Below are 24316 nucleotides of genomic sequence, written 5' to 3' on the forward strand. Positions count from 1 at the left end.
GATGGGCTGGTGTGAGCAGATGATCTGTGTGTGGGTGTTGAGAGGTGACCAGGGCTCTGTGGCTCTGATGCATTACTACCTCGCTCATGGTCCCCTTGTTTCCAGCGATGCTCGCAACATGGCCCGGGATGTGCAGAACACCTTCTACGAGATCGTGGCCGAGTATGGGAACATGAGCCAGCCCCAGGCTGTGGACTATGTAAAGAAACTGATGACGAAGGGCCGGTACTCTTTGGATGTCTGGAGCTAAGAGCAGGGCTGGCGGGGCCGGGGAGAGAATGGGTCTCCAGGCTTGGGCCTGCGGGAGGTGGAAAGTGCCTGCTTGCCCACTGCTGCTGTGGGTGACAGCGTCATCCCCAGCCCACAGCTACCCCAGAGTCACTCCCAACCCCTCCTGGGCCACAGCAGCCCCCCGGGCAGGCTGTGTACCCTGGGTGGGGTAGAAGGGGTTGAGAGGGGAAGGGGTGGTAGCTCAGGCTGTTGTCTAGCAGCTGTGGTGCCCCCAGCACCCCAGGGAGCACCTCATGGCACCAGTGTTTGCTCTGAGGCCAGGAACAGCTGATGTGGGACGGGCAGTGCCAGGGGAGCTCAGGGGTCTTTCCCTGATCATGAGGTTTTGCCTTATCCCCTGGGGCTGGAGCCTACCCTGACCTGCTGGCACAGGCAGCCTGGGGATGGCAGAGGGGTGGGGGAGCCAGCAGCCCCTTGCACTGCGGGTTTGGTGTGGGGGCATGGCATGGGGCACTGATCTGTCCTCACCTCCCTCCTGCCGCCTTTGGCCATCTCTAGGATGTGGGGCTGGCAGCCGGCTCTGGGCACAGAGCTGCCCCATGCCACCAGGACCCCACCAGCACCATGCTCCTTTCCCCCGCTGCCTGCCTTCGCTCCACCACGCAGCGGGGTGGGGTTGGCTCCTCTCCCCTCTAGAAGAGACCCGGTCTTGGGGGTTCTCAGTCCACAGGGGCCCTGCTTGCTCCCTGGGGTCCTGCAGCTCCCCTGTGCCCAGCCCCTCCCTCACACTGTGTACGGTCATTTTTAAAATAGTTTTTAACATCTTTGTGATGTAATCATGAAAAAAAAAAACCAACTTTCAGGCTGTCCAATGACTGTAAATTATTTAAATACATTTGCCCTTGGAATAAAAACACTGTTTCTGTAGTTTGCTTCCTGCCCTCTCTCTGCCCAGCCAGAGGGAAGAGGGAGGCAGGAGGAGCAATGGCTCTGAACCAGGAGGAAACCTGGGGAACAGGCACTAACTCTGGGTTTAGGCTGAGCTGGGGCAGACCCTGCCCTGGGGTGCTGAGCGGGGCACAAATGGCTCATCTCTGAGGCATGGCTGTGCTGGATGTGCCGTTTGGTTCCTGACACTTCAGGAGTGCCTGGTGGTAGTACAGCTTCTCTTCCCCCAGCCTGCAGCGACACCTGGCTCGTTGGGTGGCCAAAGCTCTGGCCGGAGCCTGTGGCATGGGGCTGCGCAGGCCAGGGGGGGACCATGGCAGGGAGCTCGCAGCACTGCTCTCCTCTTCCCACTGCACATGGGCTGCTGTGGGGACATTTGGAGGCGGCTTTTTTTCTTCTCCCAACACCTTGTGTCAGGGACTTACTACCAGATGAGCCAAAACCACAGAGCAGAGCATGCAAGCTGTTCTGATACCACCCTGGCAGCACCTTCTGTTTATTTTCATATGTGCATCCTCTAGAGATGCAAGACCAGGGTACTGTCTGCACTGCTCTGGTGTGAAGCCTGGTTCAGGCTTGTGGTGCTCCTGCCCCCCCCAGGGCCACAGCTCCTCCACCTCAGCCCTGTGCCTTGAAGGTGAAGGAGGAACTGCGTACAGTATGCCAGAAGCCAGTGCTTGTGCACGGCCTGCAGCTGCCCTTGAAAGTAAAGAGGGAAGCGATTGCTTGCAGACTATGAAATGCGAGGGCCCCTTTACCTCTGCCTTCAACACACAGGGGCTGCCCTGGCTGTAGGGCTGGGGAGGAATGAGGGAAGAGTGTTGACCCCCCCCCCCCAGGTGCTGTGTAAGAGGCAGCCATCAGCCCTAGAACCTGCCTTGGCCCAAGGGAGGTGATGCAAACCAGGCACCCCAGGCTGCCCCTGCCCACAGTGGGGCAGAGCTGGGCTTGACCCCAGAGAACCATCCTGGTAAATGTCTTCAGGGCAGAGGCAAGGGGAGCAGCTGCCCCAGGCACCCTGCTCTCCTGGAGGATGAAGGCAGAGGGGACTGGAGTTCCAGGGTGCTCCTCACTCCAGCTGAGCGACTCGGGCACAGATCCAGCACATGGTCTATTTGTGTGCAGGTCCCAAGCTCTGTCCCACACCCAGGCTTCCAAGGAACAGTGCAACACCAGAGTCCGGACGGCATTGAGGAGATGGGGATGGGAAGCAGAGCCGGTCGGGGGAAACAGTCCTGGCCCCCATGCTGCCCCCCTTCAATTCCGCTTCCTGTCTTTGTTCTTGTTCTGAAACTTCTGGTGGACAACACGGAGGGTGGTGAAGAAGTTCCCCAGGAAGAGGATGAAGAAGGGGAGGCCACACATGAGGACCTGCAGGAGCCACAGAGGCACAAGTCAGCACGAGGGACCTGCCTGGGGCATCCCCCTCCCCAGGGCAGCTCCCCAGGGGCTCCCTTACCTGCCACTCCTTGCATTCTGGGTGCTGGAGCATGCGGAAGAGGGTGACAGCGTTGTAGAGCTGCCAAAACTGCAGGAGAGAGATGTAGGGGAGTTTCTGCTTTCAGAGGCTCATCCAGCTGCTTCCTCTGGGCACACACCCCATGCAGACCTCACGTGAGGCCAGCCTGCCCCAGCATGCAGTGAAACCCCATCTAGGGCTCATCCCCAGAAGACCCCAGCTGGGACATCTCCCCCTTTCTTGTCACTTCCTTGAGGCCAATGGCCAGGAGGAGGCCTCAGGCCAGCCTGCTACTGCTTTTGGCTGTCAGCTTGAATGATCTGACTGAGCTGGAACTGGACTAGCAGCAGCAGCTCAGAGCTGAAGCTCAGAAATGTTTTGGACGGGTTCTCAGAGCTGGCCCCTCTACTGTGTTTTGCACATCACTTGAGCACTTGGCAGAACCACCCCAGGTCCTCCCCATCTCAGTAGCCAAGCTGTGGAGGTGGTGGGTGCTTTGGAGGAAAAGGCTCAACATTTGTTGAAGGGTTTTTCCTTGTCCCTGGCATCGGTATTGCATGGCTGCAGCAGCCTGGGGGGAGCTGCGTGATGTCCAGCCTGCTAAGCACAGCGGGGAACGCGGCATGATCCGCTCCCACACAAGGCAAGTCCCTGCAAGGATCGGTGCACGCTCACCTGTCCAAAGAAGAGGAAGGGAAGCAGGAACGTGAGGCCTCTCCACATCCAGGACTGGAAGCCCTCTGCAAAGGATGAAGGTTTGCATGGGGACCCAACAGAGCCCAGCTCCGAGGTTGTGGGCAGGGAGGTTTAGTGGCCACCTCACGCCCAGCAGAGAAGGTCCTGCCAGGCTGATGCAGCCTCGCTGTGGGCGCTCGTACTCGCAGGGAGGACTATGGCAGGGATTCCTAGCCCTAGGCTAACGTGGGCCTCGCTGGAGGAAGCCGCTCTCATAGAGCGGCCCTCACCCACAGCTGCTGTCCCTCAGCCTGAGCGCTCAGTGTCACAGGGCCCGGGAGGCCACAGCCCACGGGGTGTTGGTATGCGGGTGTTGAAGGGAGGTTTTCTCTGTGAAATAGCTTCCTGGGGGAGGCTCAGATGCTAGGAGCCGCATCCGCTGCTAACTTGCATCCCAAGGGAGTCAGCTGTGGGCCGGCGGTCCCAGGAGAGCAGGAGGAGTAGGGCATCCAGCCTGTGGGACACTGCTGCCTCGCAGGAGATGCTGCTTTCAAAGCTTTGGCTGTATTTGTAGCTTTGACTGTTTCTACCACTGATAAAAGGCAGTCAAACTAACCTCAAAACAAGAATAACTGTCACCACTGCCTTTAACAGAGACCACAGCTCCCAGTGGAAACCACAGCTGAGCACCAGTCTGGAGCTGGGAGGGAGGCTGCTAGCAGCCATGGGCCCTGCGGCAGCGGCAGGTCCAGTTGGACTGGGACAATTGGTAAGGGAAGAGTGCAGCTTACCCACAGTCAGATCCATGTTGTGCCTCTCACCCAGCGCTCGCAGCCGGTACAAGCACCCGCTCTGATAGTAGTACTGGAGGAACTGCACAAAGCCTGCAAGGAGAGCATGGCTCCCATCAGCAGGTGCCCAGGTGTCATTCCCTGGCCCCCGCATCAGCCCAGCTCCGAGATGACGCTGTGCACAAAGACTGGCCAGCATGGTGGAAAGAGGCCAAGGGAAAACCCAGGTGAGCTGAGAGCTGTGAGCAGCTACAGCCAGGCCTCCATGTGTTGCAGAGCCCAGCAGGCATGCTCAGCACCTGAGGCCAGCCGCGGTCCCAGCCCTGTCCCAGCACACGTGGCAGCACTTACTCTGGTACATGGAGAAGGAGAGGAACTGATTCCTGAACATCTGGTACATGAGCCCATCTGGCCTGTGGAGAGATGATGCTGGCTGGGGGACGTGGGGCTACGAGCGGACACGGCCAGCCCTGCCAGCCACACAGCCGGGGTAACGGCACCCTGACTCGACCCGGCTCCCACCAAAACAGGGGTTTGCAATAGCCCTTCCACAAGAATTAAAGTGCAGGGGATCATGTTTCCCAGCCCAGGGACCCTGCCTGTGTTGCCTGTTGCAGAAAGGAGCTGACGGCTGCTTTTGTTTAGGGTGCTCAGGCCTGGAGAGGAACATGCGAGTTGACTGCTAGACCACAACATCCACAGAGCAGGACTAGGGCCACAGGTTAGGGCAGCGAAGGCCCCTTCATCTGAGCTGCCTGCAGCCCAAGCAGGCCAGGGTCTCTACAGCCATGGGACGGGAGGGATGCAGACTTACCACGTCAGCATGACACCTGAGAGGAAGGTGGAGATGTAGTGATGGAAAACCCACCAGCCTTTGATTCTGGAAGGCAGACACAGAGAAGGGGTGTCAGGTCTTGAGCACAAATCAAGGCCCAAACACATACCAGGACAGCAGCAGCAGCCCAGCACCCGCCGCCCTCCAGCTCCCAGGGCAAGGCGAGGAGCCGGCTGGTTACAAAAGGCCACACGTGGAGCAGGACCCAGTGCCTCTGGTCCAGGCTGCACCCAGGGGTCAGGGCCGCTCCAACCACGGCTCCACCTTCCCGCACCGCCTCTGCATGGGGAGTTCCTCCTGCCCCGCTTCTACAGCTCATTGCCAGGGTTTGCTACACACCCTGAGTAGGAGGGAGCTGCTCCCTTGGGAAGCACAGAGCTACATGGTGTTTCCAAACTCCCAGGCCTTGCAGAGAAGGACCGACTCGCTGCACGCCCCCCTCCCCACGTCCAAGGGACTCACTTGGATCCATTGTTGATCAAGATGCTCTCCCGGATGGTGAGGGTGCAGTAATACCACACCAGGAGGAAGTTAAAGACAGCGTCGGTCACCCTGGTGGGAAACAAAGCAGGATGTAAAGGCAGCAGCAGAGCCACTGCCCGTGCACTGGGGGCACGGGCACCGAGACAGCCATCAGTGCAGGATGCCCACCCACCCTGGTGGCAGGGAGACCTGCTTCTCCACCACCCAACATGGCCAGAGACCGCAGCAGCCACAAAAGCCACCCCACCTCCAGGGCAGCTGTCAGATCCTTTGTCAGGATCTCCTGTTCAGCTCCAGACTTTCAGGATGGGAGAGGAGGACACAGGAGCCCTGGGACGGCATCTCTGCCCAGTATCCAAGCCAGACTCACCTGGAGTTGAGGAGGAACCGACAGGAGAAGGACACGATGAGTAAGATGATGGTGAGGTAGAGCTTGAACTTCTCATACTCATCTTTATATGCGAACCTGCAGGGAAGCACAAGGACAGACTTGGAGCAAGGCAGCTGCTGGAAGTCTCCATCCTCCCATCCCACCTGGCTGGACAAAAGTGATGCTCTGTTGGGAACCTGTGGGACATGCTCAGGAAAAACCTCATCCCCTGGGTATTTCTGAGAGGAGAGCACACCAGGCTGCTTTCACACAGGTGGGACAGCTTCAAGTCACTCCCCAACCATGCCAACCTGGCAGGTGGCCCAGAGGGCTCTGGGAAGCTGGGCAGGTTGGTGTCTGCTCAGCTTTTCAAGGGGAGCCTGGAGAACTGAGGAGGGAACGGGATCCTGGCTGGGCACCTTTGGAATTAGTGTCCCAGCATGTGGGGCTCTTGTGGGCCAAAATCGGCCATTGGTGATTCGCAAAGGAAGAGGACGGGGCTTGCCAGTGGCTGTACAAATCTGTCTGTCCTGGAAGTCCTTAACACAGGGAAAACCAGGACGCAGCTTTGCTGGAGGATCTTATTTAGCTTGTCAGAGCTAACAGTCCAGCCCAGCCCAGCCCAGCGGCAGGAGCATAAGGGGGAGTCAAGGACTCAGCTGATTCTGGGAAAGGATGCAGGGGACAGCCCAGGAAGGGAATCTGCACCAGGTGGATCAAGCCAGCCACATGTCTGCACATGCGGCAGCTCAGCTCGGGAGGAGTTGTTTCCTGGTGACAAAGGGATCCCAAGTCAAAGCACAGGGCAGCAGTGACGAGAGGGCCGTACTTGGCCTGCTTGCTGAGCAGCGTGACGTTCACATTCCCGAGCACCAGACTCAGGTACAACCTGGGGAGAGAGCAGAGGCGTTAGGACGGGTGCCTGCCTGGGAGCTGGCAGCACTGCTGTGGAGGTGAGGCACATCCCCTCTTGTGCCACCGCTGAGGCTGCAGGGCCAGGAACAGCCCCAGCTGTTTTCTACTTAGAGCTGCCAGACGGCGTGACTGGCACAAACGCTCTGGCATCTCCTCCCAAGGGCAGGGGACAGGCGGCCGAGCACACACCCCACCTCCTGCAGGCAGCGGGGTGTTTGCTGGGGCTCTCCCCGGCGCCTGGCCACCATTCAAGGGCGGGTGAAGGGCACAAGCAGGCAGACCAGAGGGGATGAGGGCAGTGCTGCTGAAGCTCAGCCTGGCTCCTGCCCAGGGCGTCCTCTGGGGAGCCCGAGCGGGGCACTGTGGCTGTGGCACCACTGGGAGCAGGGTGACAGCGGGTTTGTGCCTTGCAGCGCTACAGCTGAAGGGAGGACCTGGTGTTTCACCCAGGCGCCTCTTACCCGTTCTTCTTTGGCAGATAGGCCTCCATCTCAAAGAAAACATTCTGCCTCTCTTTTATTAGGTTCTGGGTCTCTTGGATGGACTCCTCCTGTTCGGGACTCATGTAGGCTTTGCATCTGGGGAGGAAACACAGGTGCTGGGATCAGGATAGCCCCCGTAACACAATCAGCATGTGCTGGCACTTGATAGGGACTGTCTCAGACAAGGACACCCCAAGGACAGGGAAGATGGAGTGGAGGCAAGTCCACAATTCCATCTGCAGGGTGAACTCCTCTGTCAGGCTGGGATGTTGCTCAAGAAAAGGAAACAAGAATGAGTGTGAGGTGAGGTGAGGCCAGATGGGTCTTCACCTCAAGGAAGGATGGAGAGCGCTTTGTGCGGGATAGGGGGCAGTTCAAGTTATCTGCAAAACCCTTGCAAGCTCTGAACTGCAAACAAGGCTCAAACTGGGGCAGAGGAAGGGGAAGCTGTGGAAGATCTGCATGGGTGAGTCCAGACCTCCACAGAACTTTGCTATCAGTGAGGCTGCAGTAACGTTTGTGTTGGAGACACAGCCGTGAGATGAGTTCAACAGCCCCGTCCTTGCTGCTCTCCTCTCCTGCCTGGCCCCATGCCATCGCAGGACACCAACTTACTTTTTGAGGGACAATGACAGCTCCTTCAGCCGCTTCTTCTGCCGTGCGATGGAGCTGGAGATCCCATCCTGGAGCTTGGTTAGCTCCTCAAGTTTCTGCTTGTACAGCTTGTGATTATCCTGGGAAGGAGAGACCAGCATGCATTACCGCTGCCTGCCCAGCCATCCCTGTCCTTGGGTCCCCTGTGGGGGCATCTGTTGACATATCTGTTAAAAATTGTCCCTAACTTCACCTGCACAGCAGGCTGGGTCAGACGAGGTGGTTGCAGAAGGCCAGGCATGTTTGAGGACAGCCTGCAGCCGTCCCTGCTTCTGTAGGGGCAGAAGCACCCGCTGGGAACATCCCACAGAAGTTATCTACAGGTGCGTGCACACCCCACGGCACAGCCTGGTCCTGCCCTTGCATGCAGCTTGCATCCGGCCCCGCTCCAGCTGTGGGCCGTGAAAGCCCAGCTGGCAACACTGCCTCACTCCAGGGATGCTCCCGTGGTTGGGAAATCATTGATTGTGGCATGGGGGATCAGAAACGCTCAGGGAAAAAACACTGCTGGGGCCAGGGCTGCAACTGAGGCCACAGCCACCCGTGAGCGGCTCTCGCTGCCTGGAGGCTCGTGCTGCACCTGCCGCTGCCCTGACTCCTGGCTCTGGGGCTCCATCCTGAGCACCCCCCAGGGACGCTGGAAGGAGCCGGACAAAGGGGACGGACTTGAAGCAGGGCTGCAGCCAGCTGCCCGGCTCCTCGTGCAGCGGTAACCCAACCGCACCTGGGTAAGGCTAGATGCCATTCTTCCGCTATATTTAGAAAGGAAAGAAGAGAGTGTGCTGGATCAATGCTCCTTCTTGTCCAGGTCAGCTGTAAAACAGCCTCACCTCAACCATGGGCAGCCTCAACGCCACCTCCACCAGGGAATTAAATGCCGCTTGTGGCGACCCTTGGACTAGACCTTGACACAGACACATTTTAGCCTCTGCAACTCTTATCAAGCACTTTATCAGCAGATCTCAAAGCTGTTCCCAAAGGAGAAAGGTGAAACTGAGACGCAGAGGCAGGAAACAACTCGTTCTCCCTCCGGTGACAAGCAGCGCTAGGGTGGGAACAGATCCCAGCTCCAGCTCCCCCAGCAGTGATTTATGGCCTTGATCCCTCACGGGGCATTCCCTGCTCTATCATCAGGCTGCCCTGCTCCTGTCTGGAGTCAGCTCCTTCTCTTGCTCTGGAGCCGAGAGCAAGCGGCTTTTGTGACAGCTCCTTTAGCGGTGCCAGCCTGGGTCTCACTGCTCCGTACGCCATCCAAGCACCACACTCAGAGACAGCCCGGATCAGGAGCCACCCCAGGAGAGAGTTTCCAAAGGAAAGGGCCGTCACGCCGCGAGGGCTGGCAGTGCGCGGCTGCACGCAGGGTTCAAAGCGGGTGACCCGGGACATCCGCGCAACCCCTATGGAGCAAGAGGAGGTTTCTCAAAGTCTCTCTTTCCCCAGATCTGGGCACAGCTGCAGTGTGTCTGCAACATCTGCTTTGCCCCGCTCCCGGGGGGGAAGGAGGGGGAAAGGGAACTGGTGCAGATGCAGCTGATTGACCTGAACTGCAGCAGAGGACAGTTAGCCAACTTTTTCCTTGGGTGACCCCTGTCTGAGCTGAACCCTGCCCACTCCTTCCCGGGGCAGCGAGCGCCCTGGGGATTACACAAAGCAGGTGGAAACGTCTCTGACAGCAGTCACCTTCCTGGCACAGAGCCCTGGCCAGCCCCGGCGGGTGCCAGGGTGCTGGAGGGAGGGTGCCCAGCGTGGGGACTGGGCTCCTGCCTGCCTCTGCCCCGCTGCGAGGCTGGCTTCGGGCCTGGGGGCCGGGCTTGGAGGAGCAATAAGGAGCGTGAAACAGCATCTGCGCGCCTCGTCCGCAGCCGCGCTGCGCTCCCAGCCTTTGGGAGCCCGGAGATCCCGCGTCCCTGCGCCGCGTCCATCGCGGGCTGGGTAACGAGACGGCCCAGCCTCGGCAAAGCCCCGCTCTCGCCAAACCCCGTGTCCAGGCCAGGCTTTAGGCGGGCCTTGGAGGTGCCCCGGCACAGCCCAGCCCCCCCGGGAACCCTTTTCCCGTCAGCAGAAGGGCTGCTTCGTGAGTCACGGCCGAGGGCTGAGGCAGGGGCGGCCGGGAGCCAAACCGGGGAGACCCCGGCCCCCCTCGGGGATGCCGCCGGGGCATCCGTCGTCCCCGCCCCCGGTAACAGCTACCGCGGGTGCCCCGGCTGGGCGGGAGGGGTCCCTCGCCCAAGCCCCGGCATCGGGTAACGATCGACCCCGGCGCCTGGGGGGTGAGGCGAGCCCTGAGGTAACGGCCGTCCCTCCCAGCCCCGGTGGTCGCCCCGCGGGTGCCCGAGGTGGCCGTCCCCGGGCCGGGGTGTGCCGGGGGCGGCGGCGGTACCTGGATGCTCTGGTAGCCGTCCTGCAGCTCCTCCCACTCCCGCAGGCACTCGGCAGCCGAGGCGCCGCAGGCCATGGCGGCGATGGCGGCGGGAGCGCGGCCCCGGCCCGCGGCGCTGGGCGGCCGCCCCGCTTCCGGACACGCCCCTCGGGGGCGGTGCCAAGGGTGGGGCGGTGCCAAGGGTGGGGCGGTGCCAAGGGGGCGTGGCCCAGGGGGCGTGGCCCAGGGTGGGGCGGGGCCATGTGTATTCTTGTTTTCCCTCGCAAGTACCGGCCGGGCAAGAGGAGGGAGGGAAACCGGCCGGCCGTTCCCCGGCGCACAGGGCTCCGGGAGGCTGAAAGGGCTCTGCCTGCCGCCAGCTCAGGCGGTTCTTGGTGTAACTCCGCCAGCGCACGGTGAGGGCTGGCGAGCGCCCGCCCGGATTTGAATTACAAACCAAAAGGGATGATCTAAAATGAAAAACCCCCATAAATCCTCAGCACAGAGTGCAAGGAAAGCCCACAGCGTTCTTTGTAATGTCTTATTTTGTGATGTCAATGCAAAGAATTTACAGTGATTTACTGCTCTGGTGAGACCCCACCTGCAGTGCTGCGTCCAGCTCTGGAGCCCCCAGCACAGGAGGTCACAAAAGGGATCCGGGGCTGGAGCACCTCTCCTACGAGGCCAGGCTGAGAGACTTGGGGTTGTTCAGCCTGGAGAAGAGAAGGCTGCGGGGACACTTTCAGTGCTTAAAGGGGGACTATAGGATGGATGGGGGCAATCTCTAGCAAGGCCTGCTGTGACAGGGTGATGGCTTTAAACTAAAGGAGGGTGGATTTAGACTGGATAGAAGGAAAGAATTTTTTACGATGACGGTGGTCAAACCCTGGCAGAGGTTGCCCAGAGAGTTTGTGGAGGTCCCATCCCTGGAAACATCCAAGGTCAGGCTGGACGGGGCTCTGAGCAACCTCACCTAGCTGCAGATGTCCCTGCTCGCTGCAGGGGGGTTGGACTAGATGCCCTCTAAAGGTCCCTTCCAACCCAAGCCGTTCTGTGATTCTGTGAAAGAATTTACACTGAGACAGTGGACACTACGGAGTTTAGGTTTCACATAACGGGATCAAATGCTCCAAAGCCAGCAGCCATGCCAAGAGGTTAGGTTGTTGTATTAGAAGGCGGCAAGTGGGAAGTGTGGTCTTGCTAGGCAATCGCACCAGGGACCCTGCAAGAGGCTGTGTCAGTGCCTGTGGGGAGCCGAGAAGGCACACGCAAGGCGAAGGAGCTTCTGAAATGGGGACATTCTGTTGTCGCCTCTCCGGGCTGGAAGCGGGTACAGTCAAACTCGAAATTTACCATCCCAGGCTATGGACTGAGGAACATTTTCAGAGATAGCCCTGATGACTTCCCCATACCTGGGGTAATGAGCATGCCTGACGAGGTGGTTATAAACCCCTTCACTTACAAAAGAGACAAGCAGCGTGTGATAGGCACATCCTGCAGGACTTGCTTTCCCCAAACTGCCACCTTCTACAGCACAGGTGAATTCCCCTAATGGCTGCAAAACTTGATCCCAAATAATATGGAGCTAAAGAGGAAAGCCTTTCTGTTACATTAAGATATTTTTCCGAACAGTGTTCTTTCTACCGATACAGTGGTATGGGCAGGGAAGCGCCTCTCCCCGCTGGGTGCTCGCTTCGCTCCCTGTCAGTAATTTGGTTCAGAGATGTCTGTGATTGTGGTGCCGTAGATTCGAGTCTCCCAGTCCGAGAGCTGTTTCACAAAGCCCCGGTGTGGTCTCATGTTCATTTTGCATTTCAGAACGTAGTCCCAAGCTCTCTGTAAACAGAAGGAAAGCAAAGGAGTGTTGGGAATTTGAACTGAAAGTGAATCTCGGGTATTTACATGAAGCAGCTACACTTGTGAACGACACAGCTTTGTATTTACTCCCTGTGTTGGACAGCAAGAACCTGCAGATAAGACTTTGGCTACCAAAGCAGGGACGAACTGGGTGAAGATGTGAACTTCAGAGAAGTCTGTTGCCTTCATACTCTTCTCTCCTGGATACAAGGACAGCTCAGGCTGGTTTCACTACCTAGCAGGTATTTTGCATTATTTTACACCGATGGAGCAATGCAGTCCTGGATTTCCTACCCTAAAATGCTGTTTCTTCCATGGATGATAAGCGAAGCAGTGATGTATCAGCTATTCACAGGTAAGCAGCAAAGGTTATCATGTTTCTGGATTGGTGTGACCTGTTGTGGCAGAGCAGCTATGAAGCTCCAGTTATCCCACTGCATTAATTACAGCCATCTTAATTATTTGTTAGTTCCATGTAATCAGCTAGGAAGTCTGCCACACAGAGGGCGGATCCACTGGCATTACTCTGCTTTACTCCAGCTGCATCCAGCAGTGCTTATCTTCCCACTTTTAAAATAGACTTGCCCCCCGCATTCAGAGGATTGCTTAAGCGTAGTGAGACCCAGGGTTAGAAGATAGTGCTCCATTGGTTTGTTTTTCTAATCTCAGTGATTCTGCCAGCTCCGAGGCTGATCTTCCAATATTTACTCCTCTGAGCCCATGGTGTGGATGTCTGCAGTTCCCCTGAACTCAACAGATCTACTCGCGTACCAATTACTAGTACATCCCACGTCTGCCTTTCTTTTGCAATAACCATGTCTTTCGAAGCTTACAAAGATCTTTGCCTATATTGGGTGAAGGATCACACAGGACTCTGTTGCACTGCTTTCGTCTACAAGAAACAAGCGAGTCTGCCAGGATAATCCCCCAGGAAAGCTTTGCCTGGCCAAAGCACCGCTCAGGCCAGCTGCAGCACACCACTGCCGTGTCAGCCTTTTCTTCTTTTTTTTTTAGCACTTAGTAAAATGCTGAGACCAGCACATTGATACCAACTGAGAGAAACTGCAAGGATCAGCCTTTGACTTTTGCACTGCCATTGCAAGCACCTCCTGTAATTTAGTGTGCAAGGGAATGGTTATCAGCATGCAGGAGCAATCACACCCGTGTTAGTAGCAGAGACAAAGCAGTTTCTGCAGCCCTGTTGGCACACTCAACCTGAAATTACCTGTTGGCACACAGCAATGGTAAGAGATTTCCTCTTATTTTGCAAATGTTTGCACAAAATCAATTAAACGATTAGATACAGGCCCAGCTTCAGTGAAGCTTGGATCAATCCTTTCAAGCTCCCAAAGGAGGAAACACTTTCCAAGCAAGGGCAGGATTTTTCAGCATGATGCCCGTGAGCTGTATGCAGGGGGAAGAAGGCTCTGGCACCTGGGGAGAGGCAACCAGGCTGTTGCACAACCGGGTCATTCTCAGCCATTATTTATTATTTTTCTTAAGTTATTCAGAGCTACAGAAGAGCGTGTACTGGCCATTTAACCTGGACATCTCTCCTGGGTTAGTATTATCCCATTCCAGATTCCTCTACAGCACAACCTGTGGGAAGGCATTGCTTCTGGAGAAATAAAACAGGATTTTGGAAGAAGCCAGTGCTGCTGAGCCAAGTGGTAAATCAGATGCCCGCAAGTACTGAATTCTGAATTTCCCTGTAACCCCATGGTATTAAGAGATGGGATTAACTCCAGTAGCTTCCAGATACTCTCTTTCCCAGATCCAGGAGAGCAGAAATACTAAGTTCTGTAATCAAAGCTTTATTTTTATAGCCCCATAGTTATGTAGGGAAATGCAAGAATGTCATATCACAGGTGCCACGGGTAAGGACTCACAGATCCAAAATCACCCCTAAGCCACTCCTTAATGGTATAAAGAAGACACAATCTGCTGTAACGGAATCTGTTACTTTATCAGGTGGATAGTCTGCCTGAAAGCACAGATAGTGTCTTTCTCATTACTACAGTAATGAGGCTTCAGAAACAGAAATAAGCTGCAGACCCAGTCAGTATCTGGGGGAAATACGACAGTGACGTACCTTCAGGGAAAACTGGCAGGAATGCATAAGATAGGCCATGGTTACTGTGCTGCTCCGGCTTATCCCCAGGCTGGAGAACACCAGCACTGCTCCGTGATCCAGCTGAGTGTCTGAGTAAGGAAATGCCAATCACAAATTAGTGATCTGGGAAATCAAGCTTCCAATTGCACAGTCAAGCTCTAATTCAGTGACAGCTGACAGGCGAGCAGCCTGAGCGACAGGAACTCTCACGAACCCTGACAGCAGCAGATGGGCACTGCCAGCCCCCATTTCTGAAAGCATTTGCCTTTCTTAAAAATCCACTGAGTTAAAATGTGGCTTTGAAGACCAGAACCGAATGACAATGACTGGTCAATGCCTCATTACAGATTAGTGTGGCCTTTACATCAGATAACTGAAGAAAAAGTGGCCTACCGTGACCGATCAGCTGTGGTCAGCATCACATCAGCTACTCACACTCTTCCCAGAAAGGTTTAAAGGTACTGAGATTTCTGATGAACGCAAGCCTAACTGTTCTCCACTGAAGCTGGAGGAATTAGCTCTCAAACTGGAGGGACTTAGACTTCAGATCCCTTACCCCTCCATGGGGATCACCAGCAGCAAGCAGGTACGTGCCAGCTCAGGCACTGGCTTTATGATGTTTTTAGGATGGATACTTTGCAGTGAAAATTGCTAACATCAAACTAGTTTTCTACAAAAGCTAAGCCCACTTGGTGATGCTGGCACTCGCTCCTAACCACATCAACTCTGCTACCTATGCCTGAAAGGATCTATATTTTATTAATAACTTTTTGAATTCTTTCCTTCCCTCTCCAGAGCAGACAGCATGACATGTTTCTGGAATATCGACAACTCAAATCTAGAACTCGTAGGGCAAAGCCTCTTTTTTTAATGCTGTTGAGAGGTTGTGGGGGGTTGTGTTTTTTTATTCAAGCTCTAAAACAGACTTATTTTTATCATGAGATGCTAGTTCTGTTCAAAGTAAGACCTGAGTAGAAATGGCCTCACTTCAACATACGCCTGGCATGAGGTCACTCACGCTCCTCAGCGTACGTGGAGAGCTTTAGTCTAGTGTTCACTAGAACACTGAACTGTTCCAGTTTAACAAATCTACTCTGGACTGTCAAGTAAACAGTTAGGCTATCAAGTAAATAGTTATACTATCAAGTAAACAGTATACACTTCTGCAAGAGTTACAGCTAATCGATTATTACAGTCTGTTCTGGAAAGTTCCAGAAACTGATGTGAGAAAGAAACTTTCTTCTGAAATACTACTGTGAAAAAACCTGGGGCAAAATGAAAGGCAAGTAATTGGATTTCAATACTTGGGTTTCAATGCATGCAAATCATGACATTCCGTTCAGGACTACAAAATTACATCCTCAAATATTGTTTCCTTGTTTCTTTGTGTCCAGTTGTCATTTCTTATTTTGTGCTTGGATTATAAGGTCTGTGGGGACAGGATGGTCTTTTGCTTCTGGGTCTGTAAACACTCAGCTCAGCAGGGCCTTTGTCTGTGGCAGGCGTTATTTCATAAGTGTGATAAAAGGTGGTGACATGGTTGGATGCCATCACAGGATGGAGCTGCAGGAGCTACGTCTGCTGTGCTGCTGCAGGCACTGAGCTGCAGAGTATGTTTTTTCTTGCCCTCTCTGATGTAATCAGCTAAAGGCAGGTTTGTGCTGTCCAACCTGAAACTCTTCCCAGGTCCTACGGTGGGTGCACTGCAAATCACAAAGATTAGCAGCGTCTTGTGGTAAATTCTCCAATGTGTGTCACACTTGTTCAAATAAAGCCCTGCCTGTTGAAGATTTGGGCTGGTAAGAGTCAAAGGGTTGTATTTAAGAATAAAGGAATAGGAGGGGATCCTATGAAGCCCTGGTAGACATACTGCAGCAAAGCCTTTTCAGATTGGGTGGAAAGCTCACTATTATCAGAGCGCGAGGTATTCTTCAAAATGAGTAGGAAGGTCAGAGTGAGATGCCCTGTAAAATCTCCTCTCTGTCCATCAGGATGGTTAGGAAGCCAGCTCTGGTATCCATTAGGGTGTGGGCTTGCTTGGGAGTATCCTGATTTTGGAAGATTATGACCCTCCTGTCTGAGCTTCCTGTTTGAAGTGAATCGCAGCCACTCCCATCTAATATCATAGAGTGAGCAAGATCTCCGGAATTCCAAATTAGGAACAACTCACCTATAAAATGACAAATTGTGGCAAAGGTAGAAAAAAGATTTGCTTCGAGTGAATCTGGAACAGATATGTGGAGATTTTTGCCGCCTTCTGCAAACCTGGAAAAAGAGCACACAGCGTGACGTGGACCAGAGAAGCAGCTTTGAAAAATGTGTTTGTTGGAGGCAGGCTGATCATTTTGTTTGCTGTTACGTGTGTGCGTTCTTCATCATTGTCATCATTAACATTATGATAAGTGATTTGTTAGGGTAAGACACCGAGGTGCTTGTAACATAGAACCAGTTTATTTACTGATTTTCCATTCCACATGGTATCAGCATTGATGTCTTAACGTAACCTGCAGCCCCCTTTATCTGAGAGCTAAATGAAAACAGATGAACTGAACGCAAGGGTGCCTTCACAGCGTGCACACTGGCAGTTTTGTGAACTTCATGCGATTTTCTATGACAGCATCCTCCTCCTTCCACAAGCTGAGAGAACTCAACTTGGAGAATTACTGGAGCAAAATGTTGGTGAGGAATTTCTGAAATGTGAAAGCACGCCATGCAGAGGGCATGGGAAGATTACCTGTGGTATAGAGACCTTTGAATATGTTCCTCTGGAGCCAAAGGCGTGAGAAATGTCTGCTGGTATACATGCACTGGGGTAGGTAACTGGTTTTGTTACTTACTTTGTTTTGGTCACCACCTTGAGAAAAGCCACCGGATATTTCACTGTGTGAAATGGCATTTCCAGCGTTTGGTCCTACAGACGGAGCCGAATGGTCACAGACAGATGTAGGTGAGGAGGGAAGGCCAACAATGTGAAACATCAGTGGTTCAACTTTTACACTGACGCATTTGTAAGATTTTGCTCTGAAAGCTATTCAGAGATGTGGGATCTTCCCAAAGGATGGTGGTATGTGACAGACTGGAAACGCCAAGGGCCTCCCAGTACTCCTCTCACCCAGTCCACCCATGTCATGGTGGGGGGCTGCAGGGCTGCTGTGCTGCTCTGCTAACCCTGGAGTAGAGATCAGGAAAATGAGCATGAAACAGCACTCAAATTCCACGAGTTTTTCTCCAACCAGAGGCTTCCTTGTACGTTCACAGGTGCTGACTCCTCTGCGAATGGGCTCTGGTCTGTGCCACCGCACTTTTTCCAGAGGCACAGACATTGTTGAGGGTACACCTTGAACTATTTAACTTACAGTGTGACAGGTTGTTCAGAGATGTTGACTTGTGCTTTGATCTTCAGATCTTTCTGAATTTGTCGGTCACAGGCCTGCTTGAAATTGCCCATATATAACTTTGCAGGCAGTATTTCTACAGGGTACGGCTGGAAGTTGTCTAGTTCCTGCCAGAGAGAAACCACAGGCTCAGTTTAGAGAGTATATTTGCTCCTATTAGTTTGGTAAGTTCTTAAACAGAAGCCATGTGAAGAATTGAACACATGCTTAGTCAACAGCCCATGACACACTCTAGTGTAATGATTCATTCAGTCACCTGGACTTTCTGTATATTGAAGTCTGCTAGATTTAGTGAGAATAATTCACAGCATCGCTGTCATCATGGAGTTACTTGAAACAAATCCTAACTCAACAGGAGGCGGCATGTATTCTTAAGGTTGTCTGGAGGGACTGCAGCATAACAGACTCATCCGATGTTTTCCCCGGTTACTGTTTGCGAGGCCAGATGAAATCATCTGCCACCTGCAGGGCCCCAGGTGCCACGTAGCGGCACAACACGAGTCCGCAGCCGCTTCCGGTGTCTGCAGCGTGAAGGCTGGGCACAAAAATGCACAAATAGCCAACCACGCCTCTACGTCCCGCACCGATACTCGGCTAATGCTCAGCAGAACAAAGCAGCAGCCTAGCAATTCAAAGCAACAGAGAACAACAGCTTAAACTGAGAGGCAAGGAGGTACTCTGTCTCCGGTTGAATCTGATGGGGAATTTCAGCAGTTTGCTGCCCTTCACAAAGCAGCACAAAGTGAATTGATTTTCTCTCCTGCACTGTAGCAGGTTAGCACCGTGTCACAGGCTATTTCATGTGGATCACAAGTGAACAGGAACAAGGGAAACAAAAGACGTGTTGCAATGAGATGCTCTCTGTTGTCCAGTGCCCTCTAAATCTGCCCTGCCTCAGGTCCTGTCCTAGATGTGAAAAAAGGGTAACTGTTTCTCATAAGCTAAATAGATCAATGTTTGTTGGTGAAACCAAACAAATACCAGTGTTCCAGTGGATGGCTCTTTTCTTTCTGGGCCTGTTGAAACAATGCAGCAGCGCTTTCTCTGTGATCCTTCCCGATGAAAAGCTTTATAGACATGGAACACAATGCTCGATAGGAATTGTACTTCTGTCTGAAAACATTCACTGTGTAACATCCCAGGTAACCACGTGTCAAAGAGGAACCTGCTTCTTTCATCATTTGCTACTGTTTGTTCAGTTATCTGTACTCTCCAGTAGGCCAGTTTCAGGGTTATCAGAGAAACATTCCCAAGTGGTTTTCACGAGCTTTCTTTCATGCAATAGCAGAAGTCAAAAAAAAGGTAAAGCGTGGCTGTAAAAGAATTAGTGGTGAAACTCAGGGCAAGCACAGTCACTCAAATTACATTTAATTCCTTTGAAATTACTCTGATACCAGGTTTACAACACCATTTCACTTTAATTCATTAGCCATCATCAGCTGAATATGAATGCCAATGTCTTCTACTTGCAAATTAGTGCCATCTCACCTGAGGCATCCACGATATCTTCTGAGTCCTCAGAAAATGATAGCAAGCTGAAAAACACTTGTATCCTCCCCTCAGGATGAGCACAGGATAGCGGGTGAACTGCTCTAAGCGGCTGGCATGTTGGACGGCTGTTCCTTCCTCAGCATCTAATGAGATCAAAAAGCTATTTGCCAGGGCAGGTTTAGAGTGCCTCCATCAGCACCGGGGGATAAACCTGGCCCACTGACACCACCAGCAAACTCCTTTTCATTTCATCTAATGGTCTGCAGAAACCCTTGTTAAAAGCTAGACTCATTCTTTAATGGTTGCTGCAGGTCAGTAACAAGGCATACTGCTTTCCACCTCTTGTCCTGATCTTTTATTCCTCTCCTGGTTTCTTTTTTAGGTCTAGGTAAAGTGTTTTTTCCCTCCCCATTATTCTTTGGGAAATGCTTGTAGTAAGTTACCGTAATAGGGAAGTATTATTAATTTAACTCCAATAATCTTATGTTTTATGGAGGCTCTTTTCTTCAGTCTGCTTTAGGCAAAGGGGGAGGTATCTTGAATAAATTCTTCACAAGTGTTTTAAACACTCCCCTCAGTGAAGCAGATTATGTGAGATGGCTGCTCCCTCTCCTTCTCCGGAGGCATCCATCCACTTGCCTTTAGCTGAGAAACAGATCAGCACAATAGAAACCCACTTCTGGTTCTTCACACCTTCCCTTGCTTGCATTCATGAACATGCTTGCTTTATTCATTCCCCTTACGCTCCCAGATTCTTTTCTTAGAGAAATGATGTAAATCTTTCCTAAAACTACAGTAGCCTTTATAAAGGTAACGGGAGCCAAACAAATATACAGAAGCGGTTCTGCATACAGCAGAACTCCTTGCCAAAGGATGTGTGAAAGCTAAACATTTCCATGGTTCAAGGAAGACTGAACAATTACACGGAAAAGTTTCCAGCTCCTCACATTTCTCGGTGAACTCCATCAATTCATCAACCCCAATAAAGCTAAGTCTTTGTAAATATGGTAATGTGAAAGCCTTTTATAACCCCCAAAGAAGGAAGTACTCACTCTGTGAACATATGGAACCTGAGTCAGTGTTTTCAATTCCTGAAGAAGCACTGCTCCCTAAAAGGCAATTGTTGAACAAGCCCAATCTCAGTGAAATGTGGAAGAAAAAAAAAATAAATCCATTCCTCACATGCAACAAGGAACTTCAGAAGGATCAGTCCACAGATAGGAAACCAGACCTGCCAGGAAGCTTTAAAATAAAATCTGGATTTTTGAAGCCTAAGAACATACACAACTCAGTGAAAAACGAGAGGCATAGCACAGATGTTAGCTTTTCAAATAAAACTGGGTAAATTTGCATGTCTTCCAATAAGCTCATAAAATTAATAGAGGAATGGGAAGAATATCTATTCTGCAGTGAGGTCTTGACTGATGTGAGTCACAGGTACCTTTTTCTTTCTCCTCTTCCTCATAGTCACAGCAGTCCAAAGAGCTGGTCTCGCAGTCATACACCACGCAGTATCTGACATACCCCAACTCCTCGGAGTCTGGTACCAGGTACTCCCCCGTAGGACTCTACAAAAATCACAGAGGAATTCTATCAGGAGCACGGCTCCACACTTCTCCTGTGGCATCAGTGCTACTGACATCCCGCAAGTTACTACTCTATAGCTACATGGTGGGTTTGGGGCTATGTCTGTACTGGACTTGAGCAAGTCCAGCGGAGAGCTACCAAGATGATCAGGGATGAGGAAAGGCTGAGAGACCTTGTTCAGTCTGGAGAAGAGAAGACTGAGGGGGGATCTCATCAATATTTATAAGTATCTGAAGGGCGGGTGTCAGGAGGATGGGCCTGGGCTCTTTTCAGTGGTGCCCAATGACAGGCCAAGGGGCAATGGGCACAAGCTGGAACACGGGAAGTTCCACCTGAACATGAGAAAAAACTTCTTCCCTGTGTGGGTGCCAGAGCAGTGGCACAGGCTGCCCAGAGAGGCTGTGGGGTCTCTTCCCTGGACATTCACACCCCGCCTGGACGTGGTCCTGTACCCCCTGCTCAAGCAGGGGGTTGGATGGGATTATCTCCAGAGGGCCCTTCCAACTCCTGCCTTTCTGTGATTCTGTGACTCTGAAAGACCCGGTTAGATTTCAGAAATGACACAAACTACACCAGGCTGCTTCAGGTGCCAACCCCGACCTTTGTGAGCAAGTCTGCCATATGTTAGTTCTTGTGTAATATTATTCCTGATACACAGCTCCTCTGTGCCAGTCCTTCAGGCTACTGAAGCCACCTTTGCTTTGTGACAGAATACACCCCCCCAGTGGCAGAAACGGAACATGGCTGGAACAGGCAGGGGAGAGGCTGGGACAATTCCCTTGGGTTTTAAGCCCATTTTGTCTTACTGCTCATTGCTAAATTCAGGAATGGTTCACACAAACGGTAACCCCCCCTCACCTGTTCAATCCTGCGTGCGGTAATAATATGGCTTTCGTCGTACTCACGCTGGGTACGGGCATCTGAAAAAACAACCAAGACAGAGCAATGGCTCATCTGATGCTTTAAAAGTAGATTCCTGTTCATAATTCAGTCAGTGGGAGTTCAGGCACCGACGTCAACCAGAGACAGAGACTCAGTTTCTTAGAAACCGAGACTTTCTGATGTGACTGTAATGAGCCCCAGGGCTTGACATCAGTCTATGTGTAACACCAAGTGATGCCAGCAGCTTTAGACCTGACTCAGGTGTGGTACTGCAGCGCTCACAGCGCCAGTCCCGTGCTCTGTTCTGCTCTGCCCTCTGACCTGGCCTGGCTGCACTCGTTGGGACTGCTCTGACCTCCCGACATCCAGCACCTCTGCCTCCGTGATGCTCCAGAGATGGGGAGAGGGACACTGGAAAGACCCCAACCCCACTCCAAACTGGCTGACTCCCTCGCCAAAACACTTAACAGTATCACAATATCTGGCATCTATTTTTTTATGTATTACCACTATGCAAGATGCAATTGCTTATCAGCAATCTTTGTGCAATGGTCAAGAAATCTTGTCCACCTCTGAAATCTCCGGGAGCAGCAGGGGAGAGTGTGTATCCCTGGACAGATCAGAGAAGGAAGAGCTGGATGTGATGAAAGCCGGAGCAGTACCGGGTCATGGCACCTGAAATGGGATGGGAGAAACACCCCAAGAGTGAGGCCCCAGTAATTACAAGAAGTAATGTGTGCTGTTTCCTGTGTGCGGAGCCCGCAAACCCCATTTCCCCAGGAAGCCTGCCCAGGCTGGCACGAAGTGCCAGTCCACAGGCAGGGTGCAGGTAGGCAGCAGGCAGGGTGCAGGCAGGGTGCAGGCAGGATGCAGGCAGGATGCAGGCAGGGTGCAGGGTGCAGGCAGGGTGCAGGGTGCAGGCAGGCAGCAGGCAGGGCACAGGCAGGGTAAAGGCGGGTCAGGCCGCAGGCAGGGCGCAGGCAGGGCGCAGGCAGGGCGCAGGCAGGGCACAGGCAGGGTGCAGGCAGGTCAGGCAGCAGGCAGGATGCGGGCAGGGCGCAGGCGGGTCAGGCAGCAGGCAGGGCGCAGGCAGGGCACAGGCAGGGTGCAGGCGGGTCAGGCCGCAGGCAGGGTGCAGGGTGCAGGGTGCAGGGTGCAGGCAGGGTGCAGGGTGCAGGCAGGCAGGCAGGGTGCAGGGTGTAGGGTGCAGGCAGGGCGCAGGGCGCAGGCAGGCAGGGTGCAGGATGCAGGGTGCAGGCAGGGTGCAGGGCACAGGCAGGCAGGGTGCAGGGTGCAGGGTGCAGGCAGGGTGCAGGGCACAGGCAGGCAGGGTGCAGGGTGCAGGGTGCAGGCAGGGTGCAGGGCGCAGGCAGGCAGCAGGCAGGGTGCAGGCAGGCAGCAGGCAGGGTGCAGGGTGCAGGCAGGGTGCAGGGCGCAGGCAGGCAGCAGGCAGGGTGCAGGGTGCAGGGTGCAGGCAGGGTGCAGGGCGCAGGCAGGCAGCAGGCAGGCAGCAGGCAGGGTGCAGGGTGCAGGCAGGTGCAGGGCGCAGGCAGGGTGCAGGGTGCAGGCAGGCAGGCAGGCAGGCAGGGTGCAGGGCGCAGGCAGGCAGCAGGCAGGCAGCAGGCAGGGTGCAGGCAGGTGCAGGGCACAGGCAGGGTGCAGGGTGCAGGCAGGCAGGCAGGAAGGCAGGGTGCAGGGTGCAGGCAGGGTGCAGGGTGCAGGCAGGGTGCAGGGCGCAGGCAGGCAGCAGGCAGGGTGCAGGCTGCAGGGTGCAGGCTGCAGGCAGGGTGCAGGGTGCAGGCAGGGTGCAGGGCGCAGGCAGGCAGCAGGCAGGGTGCAGGGTGCAGGCAGGGTGCAGGGCGCAGGCAGGGTGCAGGGCGCAGGCAGGCAGCAGGCAGGCAGCAGGCAGGGTGCAGGGTGCAGGGTGCAGGGTGCAGGCAGGGTGCAGGGCGCAGGCAGGCAGCAGGCAGGCAGCAGGCAGGGTGCAGGGGGCAAGGTGCAGGCAGGGTGCAGGGTGCAGGCAGGTTGCAGGGCGCAGGCAGGCAGCAGGCAGGGTGCAGGGTGCAGGCAGGGTGCAGGGTGCAGGCAGGCAGCAGGCAGGGTGCAGGGTGCAGGCAGGGTGCAGGGCGCAGGGTGCAGGCAGGGTGCAGGGCGCAGGCAGGGTGCAGGGCGCAGGCAGGGTGCAGGCAGGCAGCAGGCAGGGTGCAGGGTGCAGGCAGGCAGCAGGCAGGCAGCAGGCAGGGTGCAGGGTGCAGGGTGCAGGGTGCAGGGTGCAGGCAGGGTGCAGGGCGCAGGCAGGGTGCAGGCAGGCAGCAGGCAGGGTGCAGGGTGCAGGCAGGCAGCAGGCAGGCAGCAGGCAGGCAGCAGGCAGGGTGCAGGGTGCAGGCAGGGTGCAGGGCGCAGGCAGGCAGCAGGCAGGGTGCAGGGTGCAGGGTGCAGGCAGGGTGCAGGGCGCAGGCAGGCAGCAGGCAGGCAGCAGGCAGGGTGCAGGCAGCTGGCAGGGTGCAGGGTGCAGGCAGGGTGCAGGCAGCAGGCAGGGTGCAGGCCCTGGGCCGCCGGCTCACCGAGCAGGCACAGGTAGTTGGGCTCCGCCAGCCGGGGGAACCGCCGGTGCTGGTTGAGGATATTGTAGAGGTGGCGGGGCTCGCAGAGCGCCATCCCCGCCATCCCGCGACAACCCCCGACTCGCCGATTGTCGCCGACTGTCGTTACAACCCGCCTCGCGCCGTCACCGTGGCAACGGCGGCGCGCGGCTCGGTTGGTTGCTAGGGAGGGGCGCCCGGCCGTCA

General features: G+C 54.6%; 3 protein-coding genes across 6 annotated transcripts in view; 1 reads left to right on the forward strand and 2 right to left on the reverse strand.

Moving 5' to 3' along the window:
- POR (cytochrome p450 oxidoreductase) overlaps positions 1–1158 on the forward strand; it is a 30471-nt gene extending 29313 nt beyond the window's left edge. For all 3 annotated transcript variants that reach the window (XM_075113453.1, XM_075113454.1, XM_075113455.1), the window contains one exon: positions 106–1158. In XM_075113453.1, the coding sequence (XP_074969554.1) occupies positions 106–250 (145 nt within the window). In that variant the 3' untranslated portion in view covers positions 251–1158. The remainder of the gene's footprint in view (positions 1–105) is intronic.
- On the reverse strand, positions 1029–10382 carry TMEM120A (transmembrane protein 120A). Its single transcript, XM_075113456.1, has 12 exons — positions 10224–10382; positions 7805–7923; positions 7169–7285; positions 6622–6681; positions 5793–5888; positions 5402–5491; positions 4919–4984; positions 4456–4517; positions 4105–4197; positions 3314–3378; positions 2639–2707; positions 1029–2550 (listed from the first exon to the last, which is right to left on the reverse strand). Exons 1-12 carry the CDS (start codon positions 10296–10298, stop codon positions 2437–2439), a joined length of 1026 nt encoding a protein of 341 aa, XP_074969557.1. The 5' UTR covers positions 10299–10382; the 3' UTR covers positions 1029–2436.
- A 554-nt stretch (positions 10383–10936) lies between these two features.
- On the reverse strand, positions 10937–24270 carry STYXL1 (serine/threonine/tyrosine interacting like 1). 2 transcript variants are annotated; one of them, XM_075113457.1, is made up of 9 exons: positions 24092–24270; positions 21504–21565; positions 20500–20626; positions 20111–20167; positions 19056–19201; positions 17529–17674; positions 16343–16437; positions 14152–14261; positions 10937–12038 (listed from the first exon to the last, which is right to left on the reverse strand). In XM_075113457.1, the coding sequence occupies exons 1-9, from the start codon at positions 24192–24194 to the stop codon at positions 11907–11909; spliced, it is 978 nt and encodes a 325-aa protein (XP_074969558.1). In that variant the 5' UTR covers positions 24195–24270; the 3' UTR covers positions 10937–11906. The 2 variants fall into 2 exon arrangements, with proteins under 2 accessions (XP_074969558.1, XP_074969559.1); XM_075113458.1 differs by lacking the exon at positions 20111–20167.
- Between the last annotated feature and the right edge of the window lie 46 nt (positions 24271–24316).

This window comes from Phalacrocorax aristotelis, chromosome 18, assembly GCF_949628215.1.
Source record: "Phalacrocorax aristotelis chromosome 18, bGulAri2.1, whole genome shotgun sequence".
NCBI classification, from domain to species: domain Eukaryota; kingdom Metazoa; phylum Chordata; class Aves; order Suliformes; family Phalacrocoracidae; genus Phalacrocorax; species Phalacrocorax aristotelis.

Excerpts from the sequence above, each read along its gene's own strand:
- TMEM120A (XM_075113456.1), bottom strand. The coding sequence starts at position 10,298 with ATGGCCTGCGGCGCCTCGGCTGCCGAGTGCCTGCGGGAGTGGGAGGAG. Across the intron at positions 6,682-7,168 it reads TATCTGCCAAAGAAGAACGG|GTTGTACCTGAGTCTGGTGC; the intron begins GTAAGAGGCGCC and ends CTCTCTCCCCAG. Across the intron at positions 3,379-4,104 it reads CAACATGGATCTGACTGTGG|AGGGCTTCCAGTCCTGGATG; the intron begins GTAAGCTGCACT and ends CATCCTTTGCAG.
- STYXL1 (XM_075113457.1), bottom strand. The coding sequence starts at position 24,194 with ATGGCGGGGATGGCGCTCTGCGAGCCCCGCCACCTCTACAATATCCTC. Across the intron at positions 16,438-17,528 it reads TCTGAACAACCTGTCACACT|GTTTGCAGAAGGCGGCAAAA; the intron begins GTAAGTTAAATA and ends CTCTTTTTCCAG. Across the intron at positions 14,262-16,342 it reads CACAATTTGTCATTTTATAG|ACACTCAGCTGGATCACGGA; the intron begins GTGAGTTGTTCC and ends TTCCTTACTCAG.